The sequence below is a fragment of the Pocillopora damicornis genome, chromosome 1 (assembly GCF_964200805.1).
Source record: "Pocillopora damicornis chromosome 1, jaPocDami1.2, whole genome shotgun sequence".
NCBI lineage: Eukaryota > Metazoa > Cnidaria > Anthozoa > Scleractinia > Pocilloporidae > Pocillopora > Pocillopora damicornis.
Window position 1 is genome coordinate 31,730,825 of NC_142670.1, and position 22,891 is coordinate 31,753,715.

Here is a 22,891-nt window from a genome sequence, read left to right on the forward strand (position 1 = left end):
GACGTTTGAACTAGGCCTGCGAGACTTCTTTAGAGAATGACTACAATTAACGGGGAACAGTATATTACATAGCACGTTGGTGTGCCTAAGTTTTTAATTTCCATGGAAGTTAATAATAACTGAAAGCGGGCGTTATAAAAAACGTCTAAATACATATCAAGTTATTGTGCGTTTCTTTATTTTGAGGGCTAACGATTAGCACTAATCGTAGAATTTATCGCTGAAAAAAGAAATGGAAAATTGGGATAAAGATAGCATATGGGAACTAAAGGTGTTATCCACTTGTAGCATATTCTCTCAGAATTTACCCCGTTTTGCTAGAATTCATTGGAAAAAAATGGAAGGCAAGTCAGTAGGATAAATTCCACTTGGAGGATGACTTTTCAGAATGAACCCCGTTTTTTCTATAATCATTGAAAAAAATGGAAAATCGGGGTAAACTAGATTAGATGTGGCAGGTCAATAGGATATATTCCAGTTGGAGGATAATTTACTAAAATCTGCCCCGTTTTTCCATAATTCCTTGAAAAAAATTGAAAAATCAGAGTAAAGATGGCATATGGGAACTACAGGTTTTATCCATTTAGAGCATGAACTCTCAGAGTTTACCCTGTTTTTCTGGAATTAATTCACTAAAAAATGGAAAATCAGGAAAGATTTGACATGACAAAGTAGGTTACATTCCACGTGCGGGATGAATTCTAAGAAATTGTCCCGCTTCTCTAGAATTCACGAAAAAAATGGAAAATCTGAGCAAAGATGGCATTCGGGAACTTCGGGTAATATCCACTTGTAGCATGAATTCTCAGAGTTTACCCTGTTTTTTTGGAATTAATTCGTCAAAAAATGGAAAATCGGGGCAAAGATTGGATATGACAACTTAGGATATATTCTACTTACGGTATGAATTCTCATAACTTACCCCGTTTTTCTGGAACTCATTGAAATAAAAATGGAATATCGGGTTGAAGACTGGATATGGAAACTTAGAATGCATTCCACATTCGGGATGAATTCTCAGAATTTACACCGTTTTTCTGGAATTAATTGGTAAAAAACCGAAAATGAGGGATGTTCCGAGTTATAATTTATTCCAATTTTAAGATTAATGGACACAATTTAGCCCGTTTTCAGAATTCATTGAAAAATTCATTTGGCATGTTGGGATATATTCTTTTTATGAGATGAATTTTTTTTTCTAGAATTCTCTGAAAATAATGGAAAATCGGGTAAAGATTACAAACCAAAATTTGGGATGTTTCACTTGTAGGATGAATTGTCTGATTTTACCCCATTTTTACAGAATTCTTGGAAAAATGCAAAAAACCGGGACAAAGATTGAATATGACAAGTTGTAATGTATTCCATTGACAGGATGAGTACTCAGATTTTACCCCGTTTTTCCAGAATTGACTTAACAAACGGAAAATCGGGGTGAAGATTGATTATGAAAAGCTAGGATGTATCCCATATGTGGGATTAATCGTCAGATTTTACCTTACTTGTCTCTAATAAACGAAAAAAATGGAAAATTAGGGCTAAAGATTTGATTTGGCAAAATTGGAAACTCGGAGTAAAGATAGCATATGTGAGCTAAGGGTATTATGAATTCTCAGAGTTTACCCCATTTTTCTAGAACTAATCTATTAAAACAAAGGAAAATCTGGGTAAAGATTTGACATCACAACTTAGGTTATTTTCCATTTGCATGAATTGTCAAAATTTATCCCGTTTTCTAGAATTCGTTGAACAAATGGAAAATCAGGGACAGATTGGACATTGCAAGTCATGATATTAACCACTCGTGGAAAGAATTGTCACGGTTTACCCCGTTTTCCTAAAGTTATTTGAACAAATCGGGATAAAGATTGGATATGGAAAAGTTACGATATTATCCACTCGTAGGTTGGTTCAGAAAATGGAAAATTAGGGTGAAGATTGGATTTGGCATGTTGGGATATATTCTACTAGCTGGATAAATTGTAAGAATTCAATGAAAAATGGAAAATAGCGGTTAATATTGGATATGTCAAGTTGGAATACATTACATATGCAGGGTACAAGCTATTTGATTGTCTTGATTTTCGAATGCGCTTAAAACATGGAAATGCATGGGAATGAACAGATATACCGCATTTGTAAGTTAGATCGCCGGAATTTCACCCTTTATTCGCGTAAAAGAATGTTGGGATGGGGGTAGGTGTCGAAAGGTTACCCTCGGGTGAAGTCAATAATTTTAGCCGGTACATTGTAGAATCCCAGCACAAAGCCTGGAGATTATTGGACAAATATCACTGAACCTGAGGAGATTTTTATCGCTGGAAAAGAGAATGTAGCCTTCCCTATAAAATATTTATCAGTCTGCAATTTTTGATGCTATGTTTCACCACTGTGATGTTCTAATTGTTGAGACCGGTCTGTATATTACTCACACCCTTGGAATTTAAGTCAATTTAGCGTTAAAAAAAAGTTTTCAGACAATTGGAAATTTTCCCAGAAGTCGCTGTATACACAGATGCATATGCATATATTGACGGCAAACTATTGATTTATCTTTGCTTGACAAGCAAAGTGTACATATACATAAAGGACTACGGGTTCTATGCACCATCAGATAAAACATTGTAACAGAATATTTAAAGAGTCGAGTGCAAAGGAAGCCACTCCAAAAGGATCTCATTCCAGAGGGACATCTGCCCAAAAAGCAGTATGCTTATATGAGAAAAGAAAAGAAAAGAAAACTTAAGTAATTCAGATTTAATCAAATTTTTAACAGATGACAATATTAACAAGCATTACTTTCTTGTCACTATTAACATGCATCACGAAAGAAGACAATTGAGCAATAACTATTATTCATGCTAATACTAAGTCAAGGCTTTGTCACAGTTTCTTTCTCAAAAAGATATTGTAGATGAATATGAAGAGTGATTTTATCCAACCGGTGAAATTGGTCATAAACTACTATGCATTACAAAATTTTTGGTTTGTCATGTTTTCCACACACAACATGGGGTGAACCAACAATCAAACATGCGTGCTGGTGTCATACAGGTTTGTTTACATACTGTTTCATGGGTTGAGTAAAATCACTCTAGTTGTTCCTCTTTTAATGTTTCATATAAATTTTTGGTTACCTTTTTCCTGCTATGATATCTTTTGTTAATAAAATCATCTTGATAAATAGGATACACTGTAAGTGTTTGGAACAAATAAACACTTTTTTTGTGTCATTTAAGCAGGAGTGATTGGTGTTAAATATTTTTTCTAACCACACGTGCAAACCGTAATTAATCTAACTCAAAATTCAGGCTTAAATTGCTCATTTAACAAACAAATGGGTATTTAAAAAGAAAAAAACCCCTTCAGTTGTACTTGAGCATGCAACACTTCCATGGAAATAAACATCTTCAGTACAAATAATTCAAGTAAATAACTTCAGGTGAAATAGTGATTTTTTGGAATTTGTGAAATATAAAGTAGACTACACTGCACTAATATACAATAAATCCATTCTATCCTTTTACTCACTTGCATCTTTTTGGCACTAACTGTTCAATACTATTTGACAGATTACAGAAAGTAACTCTGTCCTTCAAATTTGCCCTTACATACTTTTGAATAAAATAAAGCAGTTGACACCAGATCGAGGAGTCAAGGCTATTTTATTTACCCATTCACTCATAATGGTTGGTAAGATTTCTTTTTTATATGGGTTGCTGTAAACGTAAAGATTTTAAATAAATTCTTTGTAATTTAAATGTTTGTGTCATTTTTTAAAATTTTACTGCTCTGGAAATGCACTGGACATGAAACTCTGGAACTAAACAACTCCAAAGGAGGTTTTGTGGACATGGGTCATGGGTCATAGGTCTGATGTGAACATGCTTAAGAGGTCACATTCTCTATTGATGTTCTCTGGCCGTGTCTAGGTACTATTCACAATTTGGAGCTGCGGAATTTTGGATATAACTTGAATTAGGCATGCTTCAAAACCCAATCGAAACTGTTAGAGTAAACACATGACCTGTTAGGTGTTTAATTATTAGTATTACACTGTGCCAAATAGCTTTCCTTTACTGATTTTATTTAAAATTACAAAAAGTCTTTCTCCTCAAGTTGCTTCCATTTCCAGTCTCTCCAAATTCCATAATGATGCTGTTTTGTAATGCTCAATTAGACCCATCCATCACTATCAACTTGCTTTAAGATACTTGCCACATCAGTTCTGTGGTCTCCTTGGTCCAAAATTCCAAGGCTCTATCCCACTTGTAATGAAAAATCTTTGTCTCAACCTACCCATCCTTACCTGCCTCCAGTAATCAAAATTTACCATTTCTTCTGTTGTCATCACTGCATGGTAATACCCTCTTGGAACATTTATCCCTTTCTCCTTCCTTAGTTTTAAAAGATATTGCTCAGTGATGGCATTAAGGCCATGGAATACCTTCCTTCCTTCCTTCTTTCAAAAAGAGAATCTGTAGGGTTGGAATCTGTGAAGAAAATCAGTCTCCATTAGAAAAGAAACTTTAATGACACTCAGCTGATGAAAGACTGTCTTTACCAAATTGGTATTAAAATGCACATTTGACCTATTTTCATTGGGTTGGTTGAACTTCTTTGCTAATGAAGTACCACTAACCTTGAGTATCAGTATGTTAATGATAATATGCTATGAATTAACTCAAGGGACAATGAAAACAACCTCATCCTTCTGTTAACCCAACAAACAAATTTAGCAATCAAAGATGGAACATCAATCATTAGATGTATTTATAATAATTTCCCTTAAAAATTTATTGCAGACATAAGGCACTAAAAAACATCCAAAACTGGTCATCAAAGGACACATAAAACAAAAGCAATAGTAATTATAATTGTAATAATAATAATAATAATAATAATAATAATAATAATAATAATAATAATAATAATAATAATAATAATATTCTCCTAAACTACTTGGCATGTTAGAAGAACATCTCTGCATAGTATAAAATAATAATAATAATGATATTCCCCTAAACTACTTAGCATGTTACAAGAACATCTATGCATAGTTTTAATAAATAATAATAATTATAATAATAATAATAATAATAATAATAACAACAAAGTAAGAGAAAACCTAAACAGAAGAAAACTATAAATCACTCACAAATTCTGCATACCTTATAAGAAGCATCTTTGGGAGGCTTGAGGAGCTCAAACAGGGCAAAATCTTCATCATCTGGTTCACTGGCTATAAAAAAGCACACAATGCTTTCATTAGCAAATAAAAACAATGTTATATAATGTTAAATGTTACATAATGTTAAAACTATCAAGGCCAACAGTAATTCTGAACACAAAATTTAATAAATTTGACACCTGTGGAGTATATAGCATTGCTTATGAATGAGACAAGAATGTGCTTTTAAATTTCCATCATACCTGAATAATATCCGTGTAAAATTTAAGCTCAAATGTAGTATTTTTAACTTATAAATCTACTCCAACTAAGTGGCCCTGGCAACCTATCTTTACATGTAACTGCCACTAAAATAACCCTCCATTTTCATAAAGATCTAAGTAAGCTTTTAAGGCCTTCCTGTCATTTTTTTAAAGCATGGCCTCACAAACTTTTTCTTTTGGCTCCACCAATAAAAAACATCTAGGGAAAGTCAAATAATCAACAACCACAACTAGTACTTAAATACTAAGTTAGCAATTGACTGAGACACCATTAGCACCACAATAAAAAATGCAAGAACCCTCAACTGGCTGAAACTTGCATCATTCAGTTGCATACTATTCTTCCTACATTCCCTAATAAATTAATCTATATTTAGTGGATACCTCTATAACACAGACACTAGGGAAGGTTCTTAGAGAGGTTACCTTTGATACTTTTATAACTATAAAAGTAATAGCTTTCGCTGCAGTTTAAATTGATTTAATTTTTGAGATACAGTTAACTAATTCTTCACTTATCACACAACAGCTGTGCAAAGCATATCAATTGTAAATAACAAATGTGGAGAGTTACAAATTACTTTCAGTACTTTATAGTGCAAGCAATGTGTTCCTTACCATCATTTTTCAGTGTTTTCTTTCCATTTACAGACTCAAGTGGCTGTAATGAAAAAACAAATTCAAACAATTTTACCTCACTTCCTAAAGCAAGAAATGACAAGAATAAACAAGTGTAGAAACTTAGACATACTTAGGCTAGAACCCTAATTCAAAAATAAAAAAACTACCCCCCGCAAAAAAAAATGTACCACTGTCTTTGGTATCATCCTGTTCCTCCCCTATTTCCGTTTTTTTTTTTTTTTTTTTTACTTTTCTTTCCTATCAACTTTTAAACACATACCATGCTTCTTCTTGATGGGAAGAGGTTCCATAAAAAACCCAAATAACCAGAAAGATTACCGGCAAGATTGATAACCAAATAGATAACCAAATGAGTAGTGGTATCAAACTAAAGCTTGTAGCAATTCACCGACCTGACTATTACACCCTATTCTTTTTCCCCAGGTTTATGTGAACTAGATTTTGAGCACAGAATGTAATACCTCACCAAACATCTGCTAGGATGACTCACTTAAAAGTGTGCATGATTATCATCTCTTGCTGATATAGCACACTGCACTTCAATGTTTTTATTACTACACATATGGGGGCTTTGGTAAGATTGTGGAAAGGAGGGAAACCATTTGAGCAGCTGGGAGGGACAAAAATGACAGTGTGGCAGCCATTTATTCCCACTTGGATAGCAAAGTCTGGGGAACCTTTCCCTGGAAATTTAAAAGTTTGGATGTCCATTTTAGGCCACTATTTCTCAAGTTGGCTAAAAATTATATCTGCTACAAGAGAGAGTGAGGGAGAGTGTTGACACTGATTTGATGAATAGAGTAGCTTTTACATAACGAACTATATAAACATTATATACATAGTAATGTTGTCTCGTAGATGATGTCTGTGTGGTCTTGTTTGATTTTTACCTTTGCCTTGCTCAAAAATGTGAAATTGTGCCCTGGACAACATTAAATTTGGGGCACAGTGCAGTGATTTCTGACACAGTATATTTAAAGCAATTACTGATGACAAAGGAATTAATTGGTACTTCAATGATGAATTTAGAGCACAGCAATCAATGTAAACCATCATACCAAAAAACATGGTGACTGGTACATTCACCTAGAACTCTTTGCACAAGAAAATCCTGGAACCACTCAAAAAGTCAAGCAGAAAAAATTGGAAAAATTTAAAATTTGCATACATAATGTTGTTGTTTTGCGAAATATTGCTTTCTACATGTGTCTTACTCTAAGAATAAAGGTAAAATTTACAGGCACCATCTATGTCTGTAAGTGGATTGAATCTATTGGGTTAAAACACCAGAAAAAATAATAATATTGATACAAATAGGCTGAGGGTTTAGTATAGGTATGCTGTGGTTTAGTTTTATCCTTAGTTTATTCTTTTACTTTTAAAAGAGGCCAAATTGATAGTGACATATCATCTCACCATAACTTAGGCTAGGAGCTAAATTTTATCTTTCTCTACACAAAATGCGTTTTTCATTCATATCATTAACAAAACAGAAGGAAACTGATTTTTACACCAAGGACAAGCAAAACAGCTACCTTTCATCTGCACTTTTGTTTACTTTGCTTTGCTGCTGGTTCTCATCCATGCCTGTATGAATGATATTAAGTAAGGGTGAAAGGATTGGTATTTTCTTCACAAAATTAAGATAGTTGCAGAGAGTGTCTCCATTGATATATGGATTACCAGACACTCACAATGAATGCCAACAAGACCAAGTTCTTGCTAACAAGTGTAGGAGCAATAATCGCTAATAATGGGCAATAGTCTGTATTGAATTAAGTATTCATTTGTGCATGAATTAGTATTTATTTCATTTTAATGTTTGTAACACACAATTGAAAAAGTATGTAAAATGTGGTGACAAAATACATATCATTGTGGTATTCCTCATAATTTAGTTCAAGGGGCTTTATTCTAAATAGATCAAAAGAAAGTGGCATATGTCAGCCACTGATTTAAATAGAAAAGCACATATTATTAAGTGATGAGTAATTTTGCTGCAAATTTGTGTCCCTCTGGGTGAGCAAAGAGAATGATGACCCAACTGTTACTTGCTGCAGAGCGTTAGGAGCCAGCACCCTATCCTTTATAAGAGACCAGATCTTCATCATATGTGTAAGCAGTTTGTAAGTTAACTTTCCAGGATATGTGAAGTTTAACATCGACCATACATCCTAGCTGAATTTTTGCGTAGCCCCATACATTTACAATGAATACATGTCTTCCACTGTACCCATAATAGCCACCACTGTAAACACTATGAGACTGCTACATGCAACATAATACAAATTATTGAGGCTGGAAGAAAATCACAAGTTTTTGATCATTGAAACACCGAGAGCTGTCCTGGTTTTCAATCGACGTGTAATATCTGGTGTTGCATGTCCCAAACAAAATAAAAAAGTCAGTCCTCGACACAGAAGGATTCAATGAATCCAGGTATCATGCAGCTACATGAAATCTACTGGAATTTAGCACAAAACTTGAACGCGATCTTTGGAGAATGGTTGTAATATTTAAAATTTAAAAAAATACTAGCATGAAGTGCAACGAAAACCTTACCTTATTGTACTTAAAAACGCAACCAGAATCTTACTCTTTCACCAATCCGAAGCGTCCCAAAAGGTGTCAAGGATAGCCCATGAAATTATCAAACTTCGAGCGCGGAAATCTTAACGATCTTTTTACACTTTTGCTTTGCATCCCTCCCCTAGTTGGGAAGTGACACGCAGAAGACACGATCACAACGCACTTTGATTGGAAGAAGTAAAACTGCATTCTATTGGTTATAATGTGTGAGGACATAACCACAACGGAAGACACGACTGCAACGCTACACCTGTGATCATCCAGGTACCCCTTCTGTAGGAATTCCTCTCTCTCCCCAACTTCCCTCTGCTTAAAAATTTGAAGATGGTGGCTGAAATGTCATAAAAACGTTGAAAAAATACTGAGCGCTTGCTTGCTAAAAAAGCCTGCACCGAAAGCTAATCGTGCATCTTTACAACGAACTGATCAAGCTGATCTCTGACCTAAATGGCCAGGTGTATGAGTCAGCTTTACGCACATGTTATCTTGTGGCATGTTGTAGTTGTCACATGACTGTAACCCGGAATCTACGATTTTTCAGTTGAGCAACTTCTAAGTGAACTGAAGCGAGTAGGAATGGCCTTCATGTTTGTGCTTTTTGCCATTTCCATCTTCGTTCTCCTTCCTATCGTAGGCTTTCTCTCCTTCAGCGTGTACGTTTTTTATCGACACTGGCGTTACCAGCATATCCCGGGTCCAACAAGGGATGGTTTCTTCTCAGGCAATATACCGTTTATTCAAAACGAAACAAGACGCGTTCCAGGGAGCGGTAGGCTTATTTTATTAGTTCGCCTTTCGAAACATCTATAGGTCAAAGGGGTAGATCTCGAATTTAATTTCCGTAATGAGTTCAAGGTTTATTAACTTCTGAACTCTGTTTAACTCAATTTGGTAAACCTTTTCTAGGTAATCGTATGATTTCGAGTGCAATTTGGATTTGGAGAGCCTAAGTGGAGAGCCTCAGTGATTTATTCAAAGATAAAAGAAAATTGCATAAGCTCAGAGAACAAGTGCAATTTGTTGGTCTCACAAGTTGATTATGAATATAACAAAAGGATGTCAAATATCTTTGAAACTCATATGCTATATTCGCTTTCTTTTTTTTTTAAAGGTATAAATGCTTGTCATTTTCAATGGTATCAGAAGTATGGCCCACTGTTTGTTTTTTGGATCTTTCATGTACCGATTGTAGTCATTGTTGATCCAGACATGGCCAAGAAAGCCATAATCACATTAAATTTGCCAAAGGCAAGTCGTGTGTATTCCAAAGCCGCCAGCGTGTTTGGACAGCGTCTCTTGGGTCGCGGAATTTTAACGGAGATTGATCATGAAACCTGGCATCGCAAACGAGCCATGCTAAACCCAGCATTTCACAGAAAGTATCTGATGAATCTGATGGAATCCTTCAATTCAGTTGGAGAAGAATTTTTGGAGGAGCTCCGCAAAAAAGCTGATGGGAAGACATCAGTTAGAATGGCAGATGAATTTGCAAAAGTTACCCTAGACATCATTGGAAAGGTAGGGATTCCATAGTGACCAAATGTGACCAGTAAGAAATTTTGAGTCATGTGTACCGTGGGTAGTGTCAACCTATATATCAGCTAATGTATTGACTGACTATTGACCAATATATGGGCTGACTATCAACCAATATATCAGTTGAAAGTTGGTGGATACGTTGGACAATAGTCAGTCAACAGACAGACTTACCATCCATCAGGACTTGATCAATGCATCTACTGATGGGGGGTCAATATGTGGCTTGTTGAGTGTTGTTGAAGTGTCAGTGATCTCGTTCAAGTGTTGGTAATATATCTGTCAAGTGTTGGTGTATCAGCAGATGATAGTCAGTGACTACCTATCCATCGTCTAGTCTGTGTAAAGCACATGAAACAGACTTTGATCTTAACTTCTCTCATTGACTACCATACTCTGGAAGATTTCCTCTTCCACAAAAAAATCAATTTCATCCATGATCTGTGACTGAGAAGCTGCAAGACAACATCTCAGTCAATTTTCATCTGAGATCTTGGTATTGGAAGGCTTAATGGAGTGGTACCTTTTTCTCTGTACTCCTGCATCTTTGACTCCCATCTCCCGCCCTCCATGACAGCCTTGTATAGGTTCTATAGTTGGCAATCATTTCTTCGATTCTGACACGTGACCTTAGCATACATTTCAGGAGTGATACTGAAAGGAGAAATTACAAGCTCGTCAGTCTTAAATGCTTAACAGGGTTACCAAACAGTAGAAATATTGAAATAAATGTTCTCATTTTAGGTTGGCTTTGGAATCAACCTCGGCACTATAGCTGACCCTAATTCTAAATTTCCCAGTGCAGTGTCCAAAACATTGAAAGGAGTAGAATCAAGCTTTCGAAATCCATTCTGGAGGCTGCAGTTTTCCATGTTTCCCTTTCAAAACTCTGTTATTAAGAGCGTTAAATATTTGCGAGCCTTTGCTGCTAAAGTTATTGAAGAACGTTGCTCTGCTGTAAGGAATGGAGAGGACACACCCAAAGATGTCCTGGAACACATCCTTAGAGAAGCAATGGAAAATCCTCATTTAGATATAGAGGACTTAGTGGATAATTTTTTGACAATTTTTGTGGCAGGTACAGCAAACCATTTTTTTTAAAGATTATTCAGTGTACATTTTATCTTAATAGTACTTACAATTGTTGATCAAATTTCATTCTTTCCATTTTTAATTGCCCATCTGATCCCCCAAATAGGTGTAAAACAGATAGCAAATGAGGATTAGCTACAAATTTATGAGCTTGAGTTGCTATTCATAATTGGTTGTCGGGAATATTTCAGTGGTATCTATGTGATACAATCGGTCATTTACAAATTACCTCTGCCTCTTTTTCAAAACGAGGCCTGTAGCTCCACCATTTGTATGAAAATGAGTTAACTTTGCATGTGAATAAAAGCTTATAACCAAATGAAAGGATGAGCATTCCTTTGAAGATGAGGCCAACAGTAACTCAGAAATGGGCCATTGAAATAAGATGACCATGCTTATGTGCTTATGATGATGCCAAAGTGTGAAACAATGCTGACACATTTTTATATTGAAAGTGTAGTTTTTGTAAATTGTAATTTTAATTAACTTGCACATGTAGTGGTATGTAGCTGTATTGTATGCTGGCCTAGAAGGGACATTGACTTCTGCAACCTTTTTTTTTCCTTTTGCGCAACTTCTTTTATTCCTGGTTACTTTTTCTTTTCTTCTGTGACTTCTTTTGGTTAAAAAAAAAACCAACAACAACAACAACAACAGAAACAATTATGGCAGTGCGAAACATGGCTGATAAGATACAATATGGGTAGTGTGGGTTGCAGATTATAAAAATTCATTGGATAAAAAAAGAAGTCAAACGGTAGAAAAAGGAGGAAAGAGAGGAAATGCAAAAGAAAAAGAGAAGCTGTGGAAGAAAAAAAAAAGCCTTGCAAAAGAAAAAAAATAGTGTCATGGATGATTAACATCATCAAATCTCTCTCCTTCTTTGGTCACCCTGATCGATAATTAATATAAAATGTACCTTTTTCTTTAAATAGGACAAGAGACAACTTCTAACCAGCTTTCATTTACTTTATATGAGATTCTTAAACAGCCTGAGATTGAAAAACGGTAAGTGTATGTTAAGGTTTTTATTGGCTATATCCGCCTAGAATTAGATTTACAAGATTTCAAAGCCCTAGCTTGTCAAAAAGAACTATCTGCTCTTGTGGACAACAACTTCTCCTGAAGGCTTAATCCCGATTCTGGTATATAGAAGCTATGCATGTGTCAGTAAACATGCCCTTTGATAAGATAATCAGTATTCAGTTTCATGCTAGGTTCTAATTAAAAAATAACATAAATGTTTGCAATGTTGAGTTCCTAAGGTTTTCAAAGTTTAATTCTTAGGGTTTACAAGGTTCAATTCTTAAAGGTTTGCAAGGTTCAGTTCTGAGATTCATGTTCTGTTTCTTCACAGTGTATGTGTAAGTTCAAAATATATTTTAAATGGTTGGTTTTAAACAATTGCAATCATTATGAAATGTTTTGTTTTATTAACATTGATGAAACTTGTTTGGTTTTTTTTCCTCTATATAAACCAACAATGTTTTGACTTTAAACTTCTGCAATTATCACATGAAAATGATAAGAAGATAAAAGGTTACTCTCATATTATACTGTTTTTCACTAGGATTTTAAAGGAGTTGGAAGAAATCCTCGGCAGCCACAATGATTTAGAGTTTGAAGACCTAAGTAAACTTGAATACCTTGGCCAGGTACTGAAAGAAGGTTTGAGACTCCACCCTCCTGTTGCTAGCATCCAGAGAATGTTACCAAAGGGGGATTCTTTTGGTGGCTACAAACTCCCCCCAAACACCAATGTGACTGTGAGTTATATTGGAATCCAAAAGTCTTCCAAATTTTGGGAAAACTCTGATGTATTTGATCCAGACCGATTTTCTCCAATGCACAAAGAGAATATTTTACAGTCCAGTTATTCACCATTCTCTCTTGGACCAAGGTCGTGCATAGGAAAAACATTAGCTCAGGTTGAGGCTAAAGTCTTGATGGCACAAGTGCTACGTGAATTTAAGTTTGAACTGCTGCCTGGGCAAACTGCAGCAGAAGAAGAAAATGTGACACTTAGGCCTAGAGATGGAGTCATATGTACTCTAACCACAAGGAAATAATTGGTAATTAGCTTTTTTTAATAAAGATAGCAAAAGAAATGAAGGAAAGACTTGAATGGGCTTTTGCCTTTTACGATTCTAGAAATTCACATTGAATTTATTAATGAATTGACACAATTTATTGTGCACCTTTAATAATTAGAGGTGAAAATCTTGATTGCAAAAATACTGTATTTCTTTGAATAAGCACCTGGGCATTCATTTAAAATTTCAGCTTAAAGAGGGCGGCACTTATTAGAAGGAGAGTGCTTAATTAAGAAAGGATGCGTATTATATTAGCATAGCAACGCAACAATAATCAAAAGAGCAGATTAAAAAAACAAAGGTGGAGAACTCTGCAAGCACATGGAGATAGAAGTAACTGGAACAGAAAAGAAACTATTCTCCTGCGTGGATTCTGAAGGTTTAATAGGTAATGAAGAATTGGCAATGGATGAAACAGGTTTTCCTTCTATCTCCACTATTTAAGGAAGGGGAAGGGGGGAACTTGTTTGAAATTATGGCCTAGGGGGGAGGCACTTATTCAGGGGAGGGGGCTTTTTCAGGGATACACAGTATTCACTTTTTCAAAAATTTTATTACATGTCATTTATCTCTTTCTACAAACAAGTACCATGATTGTAAACTTTTATAGGTTCGAAGATACATTCACAGTTGAAGGGAATAGACATTTTTGTTTTGAATTTATAATTATTAGCCCTTGTTGTGTCAAGCAAAATATTCTTTTAACCCTTTAACTCCCATGAGTGACCAAGACAGAATTTCTCACCTACATATCAATACAATATCAACCAGATAAGTGATGAGAGTAAAGAAAAAGATCAATTTGGGGATAATTAGTTGATCCAATACTAAATTCTCTGAACTAACACTATAAGAATTGTATGGGTTACAGTAAGGAGAATTACAAATTTGGTCTGGGAGTTAAAGGATTAAATTCTGAAGATGTGGTTGACACAAGTTAGGTTGGTGAAGTCTGTACATGAGCTAAGACACTTATCCCAGTTTTCTCAGCACATAGTCACTAGGGGTTATTACTGTTACTCCCCCCTTGATGGAATGCCAGTCCATTGCAAGGTTCTTCAGGCTTCCCTGACAATTTGCTGGTACCCACCTATACTCTTGGGTAGAGAAAGGCACTGTAAGAGTAAAGTGTAATATACAGATTTAGCTAAGCCTAAAAGTGGAGCTCACATTTTTTTTTACTGCACGTCTCAAGGGTACAACGCCTTGCCCTGGCCATGACTAGAATGTGGGTTTTCTGACTTGGAGCCCAGTGCACTGACCACTGGACTACTGGACAAAGCCATGGCATTGGCATGCCTGCAGTACAGTTGACCATGCATGTCAAAAGTAGCACCTTGTACAGTTGTACATCCAAATTTTTTTGGCTTGATGGGCTACTAGTATTTTGTATAATTATGGGGCTATGCTCTGCGAACTCTGCTATTACCCAGGAACACAACACAATTACCCAGCCAGGTCTTGAGCTCAGACCTCTTGACCTGAAGTCCAACACCACTAACCTATGCCTCCATGTTCCTTGGCCCTCCCTGCCTTGTTTCAAGCTTTAAATTAATTTGAAATGGTAAAATAAGGTAGAGGTATCAAGAGCTACTTTCCATAAATATAACAGAATTCTTTATTTGTCATTTTACTGGAAAAAGGTTGATTATTTTCTGTTACCAAATAGCAGACCAAACTTTTAATTACTAAAAGCATTAATTTCAAAAGATCAACCTCCTCTTTTGCTAAATAATGTTATCTGGTTGAATAAAACATCTACCATAATAGAGTGCCCATTTTATCTACTTTATTCTGGTTGCAATTGTCAGTAGTGATATTGTTAGGATAAGTTCCTGAATGGTCCCTAGAGTGAAGGAATTTATTACTAAGCTAATGTTTTGCTTTACCCAATCTTTTTTTTGTGTGTGTAAAAGCTAAAATGAGCAACCATGACCATCTACACATCAACCATGCTTTAAAACCTTGACCTTGTACAACTTTTCTCCTGAGCCATTTGCTTGCAAAAGCAAACCATTTCCTTAAACACCTCCATATTCAAAGATATAACACTTGTATTCTGCTGGAAAGATTTGACACAGCCAGGCAAGGTTTGAATTCTCCACCCCAAGGCACTTATGACAACTTCAAATGCCTGTGGGTTGCCTGTGAGGCAAGGAGAGGGTGTTGTTGAAGTTTTGAATTGATGTGAACATAGGCACCATAAAATAAACGGATAAATATCAGTATCTGGGCAACTGCCCACCTACCCCTCCCCTAACCCAATAACAGTCGATTGATAACAAATCAGGGTTAATGTTGGGTTAGGGGAGGGGCAGGGGGGCAGGTGGGCATACTGATCTAAATAAACTATATCTTAAAATGCAACATTTCCAATTTGACCTAAACTGTCTTAGCTAACATCTATTTTGAATTTGTCTCTTTGCCTAAAATTCTCTCATCTTGCTAAGAAAAACATACAACCATTAGTCTAAACAAAACTGCAACTGCTATGGAATCGATAAAACTGTTTTGATTATTTAAAAAGTTATCATTTTCACAACTAATTTTAAGTTTGAAAGTATAAAATTATTAACCTCTTTGCAAGCTTAAAAATATTTTGATTTTTACTTTAACCCTTTAACTCCCATGAGTGACAAAGAAAGAATTTCTCCTTACAATATCAATACAATGTTAACCAGATAGGTGATGAGAATATAGATAACTATCAATTTGGGGATGATTGGTTGATCCAATATAAATTCTCAGAACTAACATCATGAGAATTGTATGGTTGACAGTAAGGAGAAGTACAAATTTGATCTGGGAGTTAAAGGGTAATGTTAGTATCAACATCATCAACAGGAAAATGGCTGAGTGATACAATTGTCAGAACTTCAACCCTGTAACTCCCAGAACTGATTAACATTTATATTCTCTCTATAATATCCATGCACTCTCCGGCAAACAGATAATGAGAATACTCAAACTCATCTGATAGAGGTTGTTAACTTGATTTAACTTCAACTTCTTGCAACTAATTCACAAGGAAATGTGGAGCAGCTAGAAGGGAGAATTAATAATCAGATCTTAGGAGTTAAAGGATTAAATCTCAGGTTGTGACCACAATTTATTGCAATCTATCATCTATTGTTAGTCATTGTATATGTGATAAGATATGCAGGATATGCAATGTCAAGTTTATAGAGAATGTATACATTACAGTTATTGCTGACCCCGTTGATGCTGTCATAACGGATATTGGACCCTGCCTTTAGCGGAGGCATTTTCAGATTGCGGTCAGGAGGTAAAGATATACTATCTCCAGTGAGAACATGGGCAAGGAATAGCTGAAAGTGTTGTGTTTGAGCATCTTGGTACACAAATCCATGATGGCTATATGAAGCCTCACAGGCAAAATAGGTACCACGCCCCCACAGGCCGTCAGCAGAATAACGCATGTCAAACCCATCTTCACCTCTCCAGATGGCTTCAGGACTTGTTTCTCTGGTGCCATGGAACAGCTCTTTTTCATTGATGGATGCAGATCCTGATTGAAAGGGAACACTTAAAAGTTTAGTGTCAAAATTTACTCAAAGAAAGGGTCAGCAACTAAGAAAGAGAAATTATAAAATCTTTAATGTATCCCTCAAAAACACTAACCATTTTTCTCCTTCATCAAATGACGCTGTATGGCATATTTCCTGTAAAGCCACTTGTTCTGAACCCGCTGTATATCAACCACTTTTGCCTTCCTAAGACTCCTCTTCAAACTTCCCTGAACATGATCCCACTCGGCTGAACCTGGACGCACTCTTACTAATTCTGCACCATTGCTCTGTTGCTGCCAGTCACTTGGGACTGTAAGGGCTTCTTGCAGTATCAAACGTTTGCCACTAGAGATAACCAAAAAGGATAAAAAAAACTGTATCATTTATCCAGTAGTATTTTTAATTGATGCATTATTAGAGTTGTAAATATGGCAAGCCCTCTGCCATGAATGCAATTGTAAAAGAGGGTAGTTTTACTTTTGTATGTTAATGATCTTATAGCATACTTTCACCAATCAGAAATCAAAGTGTAAACAAGTAAACTGCTTAAAGTGTGGAAAAAAAGGTTGGAGTGGCCAAGTTGCTATTTTATTAGTATTGTATCTTGTTGGTTGAGAAGACTGCACAAATTCTCTGGACCAATCACACAGCAAAGTTAACCCTTTAACTCCCAAGATCTCATTAATAATTCTCCTTACTGTCTGCTATAGAGTTCTTGTGATGTTAGTTTGGAGAATTTGGCATTGGATCAATTTATAATCCCCTAATCAATATATTTTTCTTTATTCTCATCACTTGTCTACTTGATATTGTATTGATATGGTAAGGAGAAATTCTGTTTTGGTCACACATGGGAGTAAAAGGGTTAAGTAAAACCAAAGCAATTCAGGATCACTTTGACACTTACTTGAAAACTAACCAGCACAAAAAAAGGAATAACAGACAAAACCTTCAGTTGGAAAAAATGAACTGGACTACCAAGAATAGCTTTTTCACTTCTGAGATTCAATAATGATTATACTGAATGATGATTAACTGTTATCCCTTTATTGATACATTCTTGTGTTCATCTTCCTTACTTGCTCACAGAAGAGATTTCACACTGATCCGAACTTGAAGTCAAACACACTTTCACTGTACACTGGTCCTCTTTTCATCCAAGGTCTTTTTAGTCGAGTTAATGGGTTTCCTGTTTATATCATCTGACCTAAAAACCCTTCAACTTTTAGATGCCTCCATTAACCCTTTGACTCCCACAAGTGACCAAGACAGAATTTCTCCTTACAATATCAATACAACATCAAGCAGGTAGGTAATGAGAATAGAGAAGAAAATCAATTATGGGATTATTGATCCAATACCAAATTCCCCGAACTAACATCATAAGAATTTTATGGCAGATAGTAAGGAGAATTACTAATTAGATCTTGGGAGTGAAAGGGTTAATTATGTGCAGTTTACCAGTACAGTTCCTTTTTCTAACTGAACCCCTGGAACAGGCAAGACAACCTTAAGAAAAAGATCTACAAGCAACACACCTAATGTTTTCTTCATTTCCTTCTGGAACTTGAAAGATGTGGCTCTTTGTTCCATTGCTGCTGCAAGTCATTGTCATTTTTAAAAAATTAACTTTGACACTTTTAGTTGATCCTGGCAGTTTAATACCTGTTACCCTGTCAGACACAACTCCAGAATGATCTGACTTGCAGTTTAGGAATTCTTTTTCTAACACATTGCATTCAGAATCAGTAAATGGAACCAACTTGTTATCGTCTGACTCCCAAAACCATGTCACCCTTGGTAAAGGAACTTTCCTTTTCAATTGTTGTGCCTGTGCATCGGCATTGTTTCCAAGTTCCTTACCAACCATTGCAACTTTGTTAGGTTCATTGGCATACTTCTCCAACAGCAAAGTGATTTGAGTGGGGTCTGCATCAGGGAATACCTTTTTCAAAATCTCCAAATCACTTATAGAGGCTGAGACTGACAGCCCTTCCTTGCTGCTTCTGATTTCTTCAACCGTTTGCACATCCTTGCTTGAATCTGAAGGTTGAACCACACACTGAACCACTGTGGAAGTCTTTGTACAGGAAGGCTTTACAATACTTTGTCTTTTTCTTCCAGGTGATTGGCCAGTTTTAGACTGATCTCTGTTTGATAGAGACTGGGTATTACTCTTGCCTGCACAATTTTTTTCATCAGCATCAATTTCGACAATCTGCAGCTTTTTAGGTTTATTCATTGATGGGTGAAGAACACCACCTTTGTAGCGTATACAAATACCTTTATGCTGTGAAGGTGAAGTTGTACCCGAGATACTGATGCAGTTCCTAGTGTGCTGAAATGGTTGTCTTGTTGGGCTTGCCACACATTTTACAAAAGCTATGTCACAATCATTGTCATTGGATGTACACTTTGATGACGTGATAGATCTCACTCCTTTCTTGTCAGAGTTTTTGGAACAAGTTGTAAATGATTCACTTTCATTGTTATTTAACACATTGGTGTTAACATCAATTTCATCCTCTCCTAACACTGCAGGTAAACTATCAGTTTCACTGCCACTGGAATCTCTTCTCTGTAATTTTTTGGGTGAAAGCTCTAATGTACCAGCTTCTAGACTGCATGAGCTATTTTCACCTTTAACAACTGTTTTCACTTTTGTGCTACTTTTTTTTTGAGTTGAATTTTGAGCAGGATTTGACCCAACAATGTTGTCCCCTTGAAGCAGCATGTCAATGATAACTGATAAGTAGTTAGCTTGATCTGAGAAGATTTCTAAATAATTCCTCAATACTTTACCATCCACACAAGGAAACATTTCAGTCAGACAAGCAAGATCATCTTCAAACTTGTATCCAGATTTCAAATCTGAAGATGTATTATTCATGTTGCCTGCTGCACAAAAATTACCCTAAGCATCAGATGGCTGTAAGGCTTTTAAAATTCCTCTTCATCTACTTGACTGTGCAATAAAATAATAACCCCTGCAATTTAATTAAAATGAGATCGATAGTTATAGATCAGTAATTAGGAGCGGCCTTTTCAGAAAAATAACTCTCTTAACATCAAGGGAAAGGGTCGGAATGACATGCACATAGGCGAATCTCTAATTGTATTCTTTCGTCAATTCAGTCATTGGGTTCTTGATCAAATACTGAAAAGGGACCAACGAACATCAAACCAATAAAAAAGGGGTAAAATTTCTGCACAGCCCATACTATTGTCAAACAAAGCTATTTTCCCAATGGCAATGTATTGTTTTTGTCGTTGTTTTCTCTATCCAAGAATTGAATGCATAATGTAGTATGGGGCTGTGCGAAAATTTTACCGATCTGAGCTCAAAATTTAATTCCGCAGATGAAAAAAATGTATATATTTGTGTATATTAAACAATCACGACGAAAGGAAATGACGACGATCAAGCGTTTTGGTTTGTCAATTGAAGGTGTCACTTTAATTCTAACGGTCAAAAACCATCAACTTGGTCTCCGGAAACAACGAAGGCCTGGCTTTTAGGCATGCATGATATAGAACTTACGGTGTGCAAGGATCTATCATAGTATCCACCTCATTTCATGGCCAGATAAAGTATATTTGTTGCTTAGCTGTAAAGGAGGAATTATGTTCAATTTCGTTGAAATCGAACTCATAATCGTTAAGTAGAGCGCCGAACTCCCCTTTAAATGTAACACTCTTCCTGATTGGCCAAGTATGGACCAATCAAAAATAAAGAAAATATTTAATATTCCTGTCTGTACAGGCATCCTGGGTAATCAATATGGCGGTCTCGTTGCTAACATAAACAACAACTGACTTTCGACCTGGGAAATGGTCAAACACAAAGTTACAGTGAAGTTTGGACCTTATATGTCATGTGGAATAGTTGAACATCGAACTGCGCGTTTGGAGGGGCTTCAAGGTAAATGAAAAGTTAAAATGCCGTCAAATTTCTTCGTTCAGCAGTTTTCTTCATTTTAAACGAGTTGTACAACATTTTGGTTTCACAGCGCTCTTGAGAAGTGAGGGACACACAGTAGAATTTGTCAAAACTCGTGACAGAGATGACGTTGAACTGGTAGTTCACGGGGAAATAATTTATCGTTGTAAAATTCAGACGCTTCAGTACGGTAGGTTTTCACCTTTTCCAACTATGGTCAGTGAAGTACTCCCAAGTGACCAAGACATAATTTCTCCTAGCAATGTCTATGCCACATCAAGCAGAAGAAGTGATGAGAACAAAGAAAAGGATCAAATACGGAATAGTAAACTGATTCAATACCAAATTCTCAGATCAGACATTATTGGAAATTTATGGTAGACTTAAAAGAGAATTACCTTCAAATTCCTAGGGGTGGAAGGGTCAGGAATGATACTGATGCAGGGTTATTGATACCAAAGAGGAAGAGAAATAGAAAGCTACCAAGTTGACAATCAGGAGCATGTACTGCTCTTTGGTCTTAAAAAGCTTCATCAGTTTGATATTGGGAAAACAAACAGTGATGAATTAAAACTTAAAAAATAATGGGTCTCACTAACTTCCCTTCTGATCTCACAATCTCATTGGTCTTGCAAAAAGTTTCCCAATCTCTTTATTTGTGCATTTCTTACAGTGTAATCCCTTTCACTCCCAAGATCTCATTAGTAATTCTCCTTACTATCTGCCATACAGTTCATGTAATGTTAGTTTGTAGATCTCATTTGTAATTCTCCTTACTATCTGCCATACAGTTCTTGTAATGTTAGTTTGAAGATCTCATTCGTAATTCTCCTTACTATCTGCCATACAGGTCTTGTAATGTTAGTTTGAAGAATATTGTATCAGACCAACCAATATTCCCCTAATTGGTATTTTTCTTTATTCTCATTACCAAGATACTGCAGTGATATTGTGCAGAGAAATTCTTTATTGGTTCATTATGGTAGTTAAATGTTTTAACCACAATTAGTATTGACTGTGTTGCTAACACTGTCTTGTTCTCACGACAAATTTTAAAACGTTGGTCTAGTAGTCTCAGCAAGTCCCAATTTTATCGCCCACTTCCCCTCAAATATACTTTAGGCCTACAAGTTCCACTTGTTAAAAAGATTGCACTACTTTTGCAAAACCACAAATTTTATTGATACAATGAGTGGTTAAGTAGTTTCCTAGTCCAAGAGCAATTTTCAACCACCTGGATGAGAATCTTATTAACTATTTTTAAACTTTGATTTCAGGGGGTGATGGAAAGCTTGATCCAATATGTAAAGAAGCCCTTACAGCAGTCAACAAAGCCTACTAAATGAATCATTGTCTGAATTATATTTACTTGATAAGAAGTACTTGACTTTTTACAAAATTGATGTTAATAATTCAGAATTAACCCTCTGCCCTCTAAGAGTGGCTAGCTTTTTCATTACAGTATCATCCCTGAATCTCACATGAAGGTCACAAAAAAAGAGGAAATTACCATTAACTTAAGATGCTCTTGATTTTTAAACAAATTCTCCTTGTCAGTACCTTGGGAAATGTTTAAAGAAGAGTATTGAGAATATGGATACTGATGTTAAGGTGTTAAGATTTCATTGTTAGATTGAGATTAGTAATTTTTGTATACTATAGGCTGTTAATGGAGAGAGAGAATTGAAGTTTTATGCTTTGTGTCAGTGTCTGTGAAATGAACAAAAGTGTTTGAGTCTTTGTTAATAAAAGTTGTAGTTGAAGACTTAGCTTCATTAATGAGTTTTTGTGATATTACTAACCTAGACATATAGACCCCAAATCCTCGACACTCAATTATTAAGTCATGAATGAAGGTGGACATTAAGATTCATACAGTTCCAGATACCTGGAAAAAGAATTTTTGCTGGGAAATGATTTCTGGGATTTTCCATTTAAAAAGAGTTCTATTAAGATGTGTAATAATTGCTGTAGGTAATCTGTGTAAAGTAAGATTTCTTATCTCAGCCTTTTTA

At 35.8% G+C, this 22,891-nt stretch overlaps 3 protein-coding genes and 1 long non-coding RNA gene across 4 annotated transcripts; 2 read left to right on the plus strand and 2 right to left on the minus strand.

The window, feature by feature from the left end:
- Positions 1-2,742: 2,742 nt before the first annotated feature.
- Positions 2,743-8,898, minus strand: LOC149053319 (uncharacterized). Its single transcript, XR_016181990.1, has 5 exons — positions 8,659-8,898; positions 7,632-7,683; positions 6,073-6,115; positions 5,172-5,242; positions 2,743-4,493 (listed from the first exon to the last, which is right to left on the minus strand). It is a non-coding gene; the product is annotated as an uncharacterized LOC149053319 (long non-coding RNA).
- A 77-nt stretch (positions 8,899-8,975) lies between these two features.
- LOC113682410 (cholesterol 24-hydroxylase) lies at positions 8,976-14,337 on the plus strand. The gene is made up of 5 exons (XM_089189813.1): positions 8,976-9,454; positions 9,797-10,203; positions 10,966-11,299; positions 12,249-12,321; positions 12,884-14,337. Exons 1-5 carry the CDS (start codon positions 9,262-9,264, stop codon positions 13,380-13,382), a joined length of 1,506 nt encoding a protein of 501 aa, XP_089045939.1. The 5' UTR covers positions 8,976-9,261; the 3' UTR covers positions 13,383-14,337.
- A 671-nt stretch (positions 14,338-15,008) lies between these two features.
- On the minus strand, positions 15,009-20,618 carry LOC113682402 (uncharacterized). The gene is made up of 4 exons (XM_027199573.2): positions 20,478-20,618; positions 18,475-19,923; positions 17,049-17,281; positions 15,009-16,935 (listed from the first exon to the last, which is right to left on the minus strand). The coding sequence occupies exons 2-4, from the start codon at positions 19,824-19,826 to the stop codon at positions 16,529-16,531; spliced, it is 1,992 nt and encodes a 663-aa protein (XP_027055374.2). The 5' UTR covers positions 19,827-19,923; positions 20,478-20,618; the 3' UTR covers positions 15,009-16,528.
- A 78-nt stretch (positions 20,619-20,696) lies between these two features.
- LOC113682226 (UPF0728 protein v1g117062) lies at positions 20,697-22,639 on the plus strand. Its single transcript, XM_027199378.2, has 3 exons — positions 20,697-20,858; positions 20,947-21,066; positions 22,154-22,639. The coding sequence occupies exons 1-3, from the start codon at positions 20,768-20,770 to the stop codon at positions 22,216-22,218; spliced, it is 276 nt and encodes a 91-aa protein (XP_027055179.2). The 5' UTR covers positions 20,697-20,767; the 3' UTR covers positions 22,219-22,639.
- Positions 22,640-22,891: the final 252 nt, after the last annotated feature.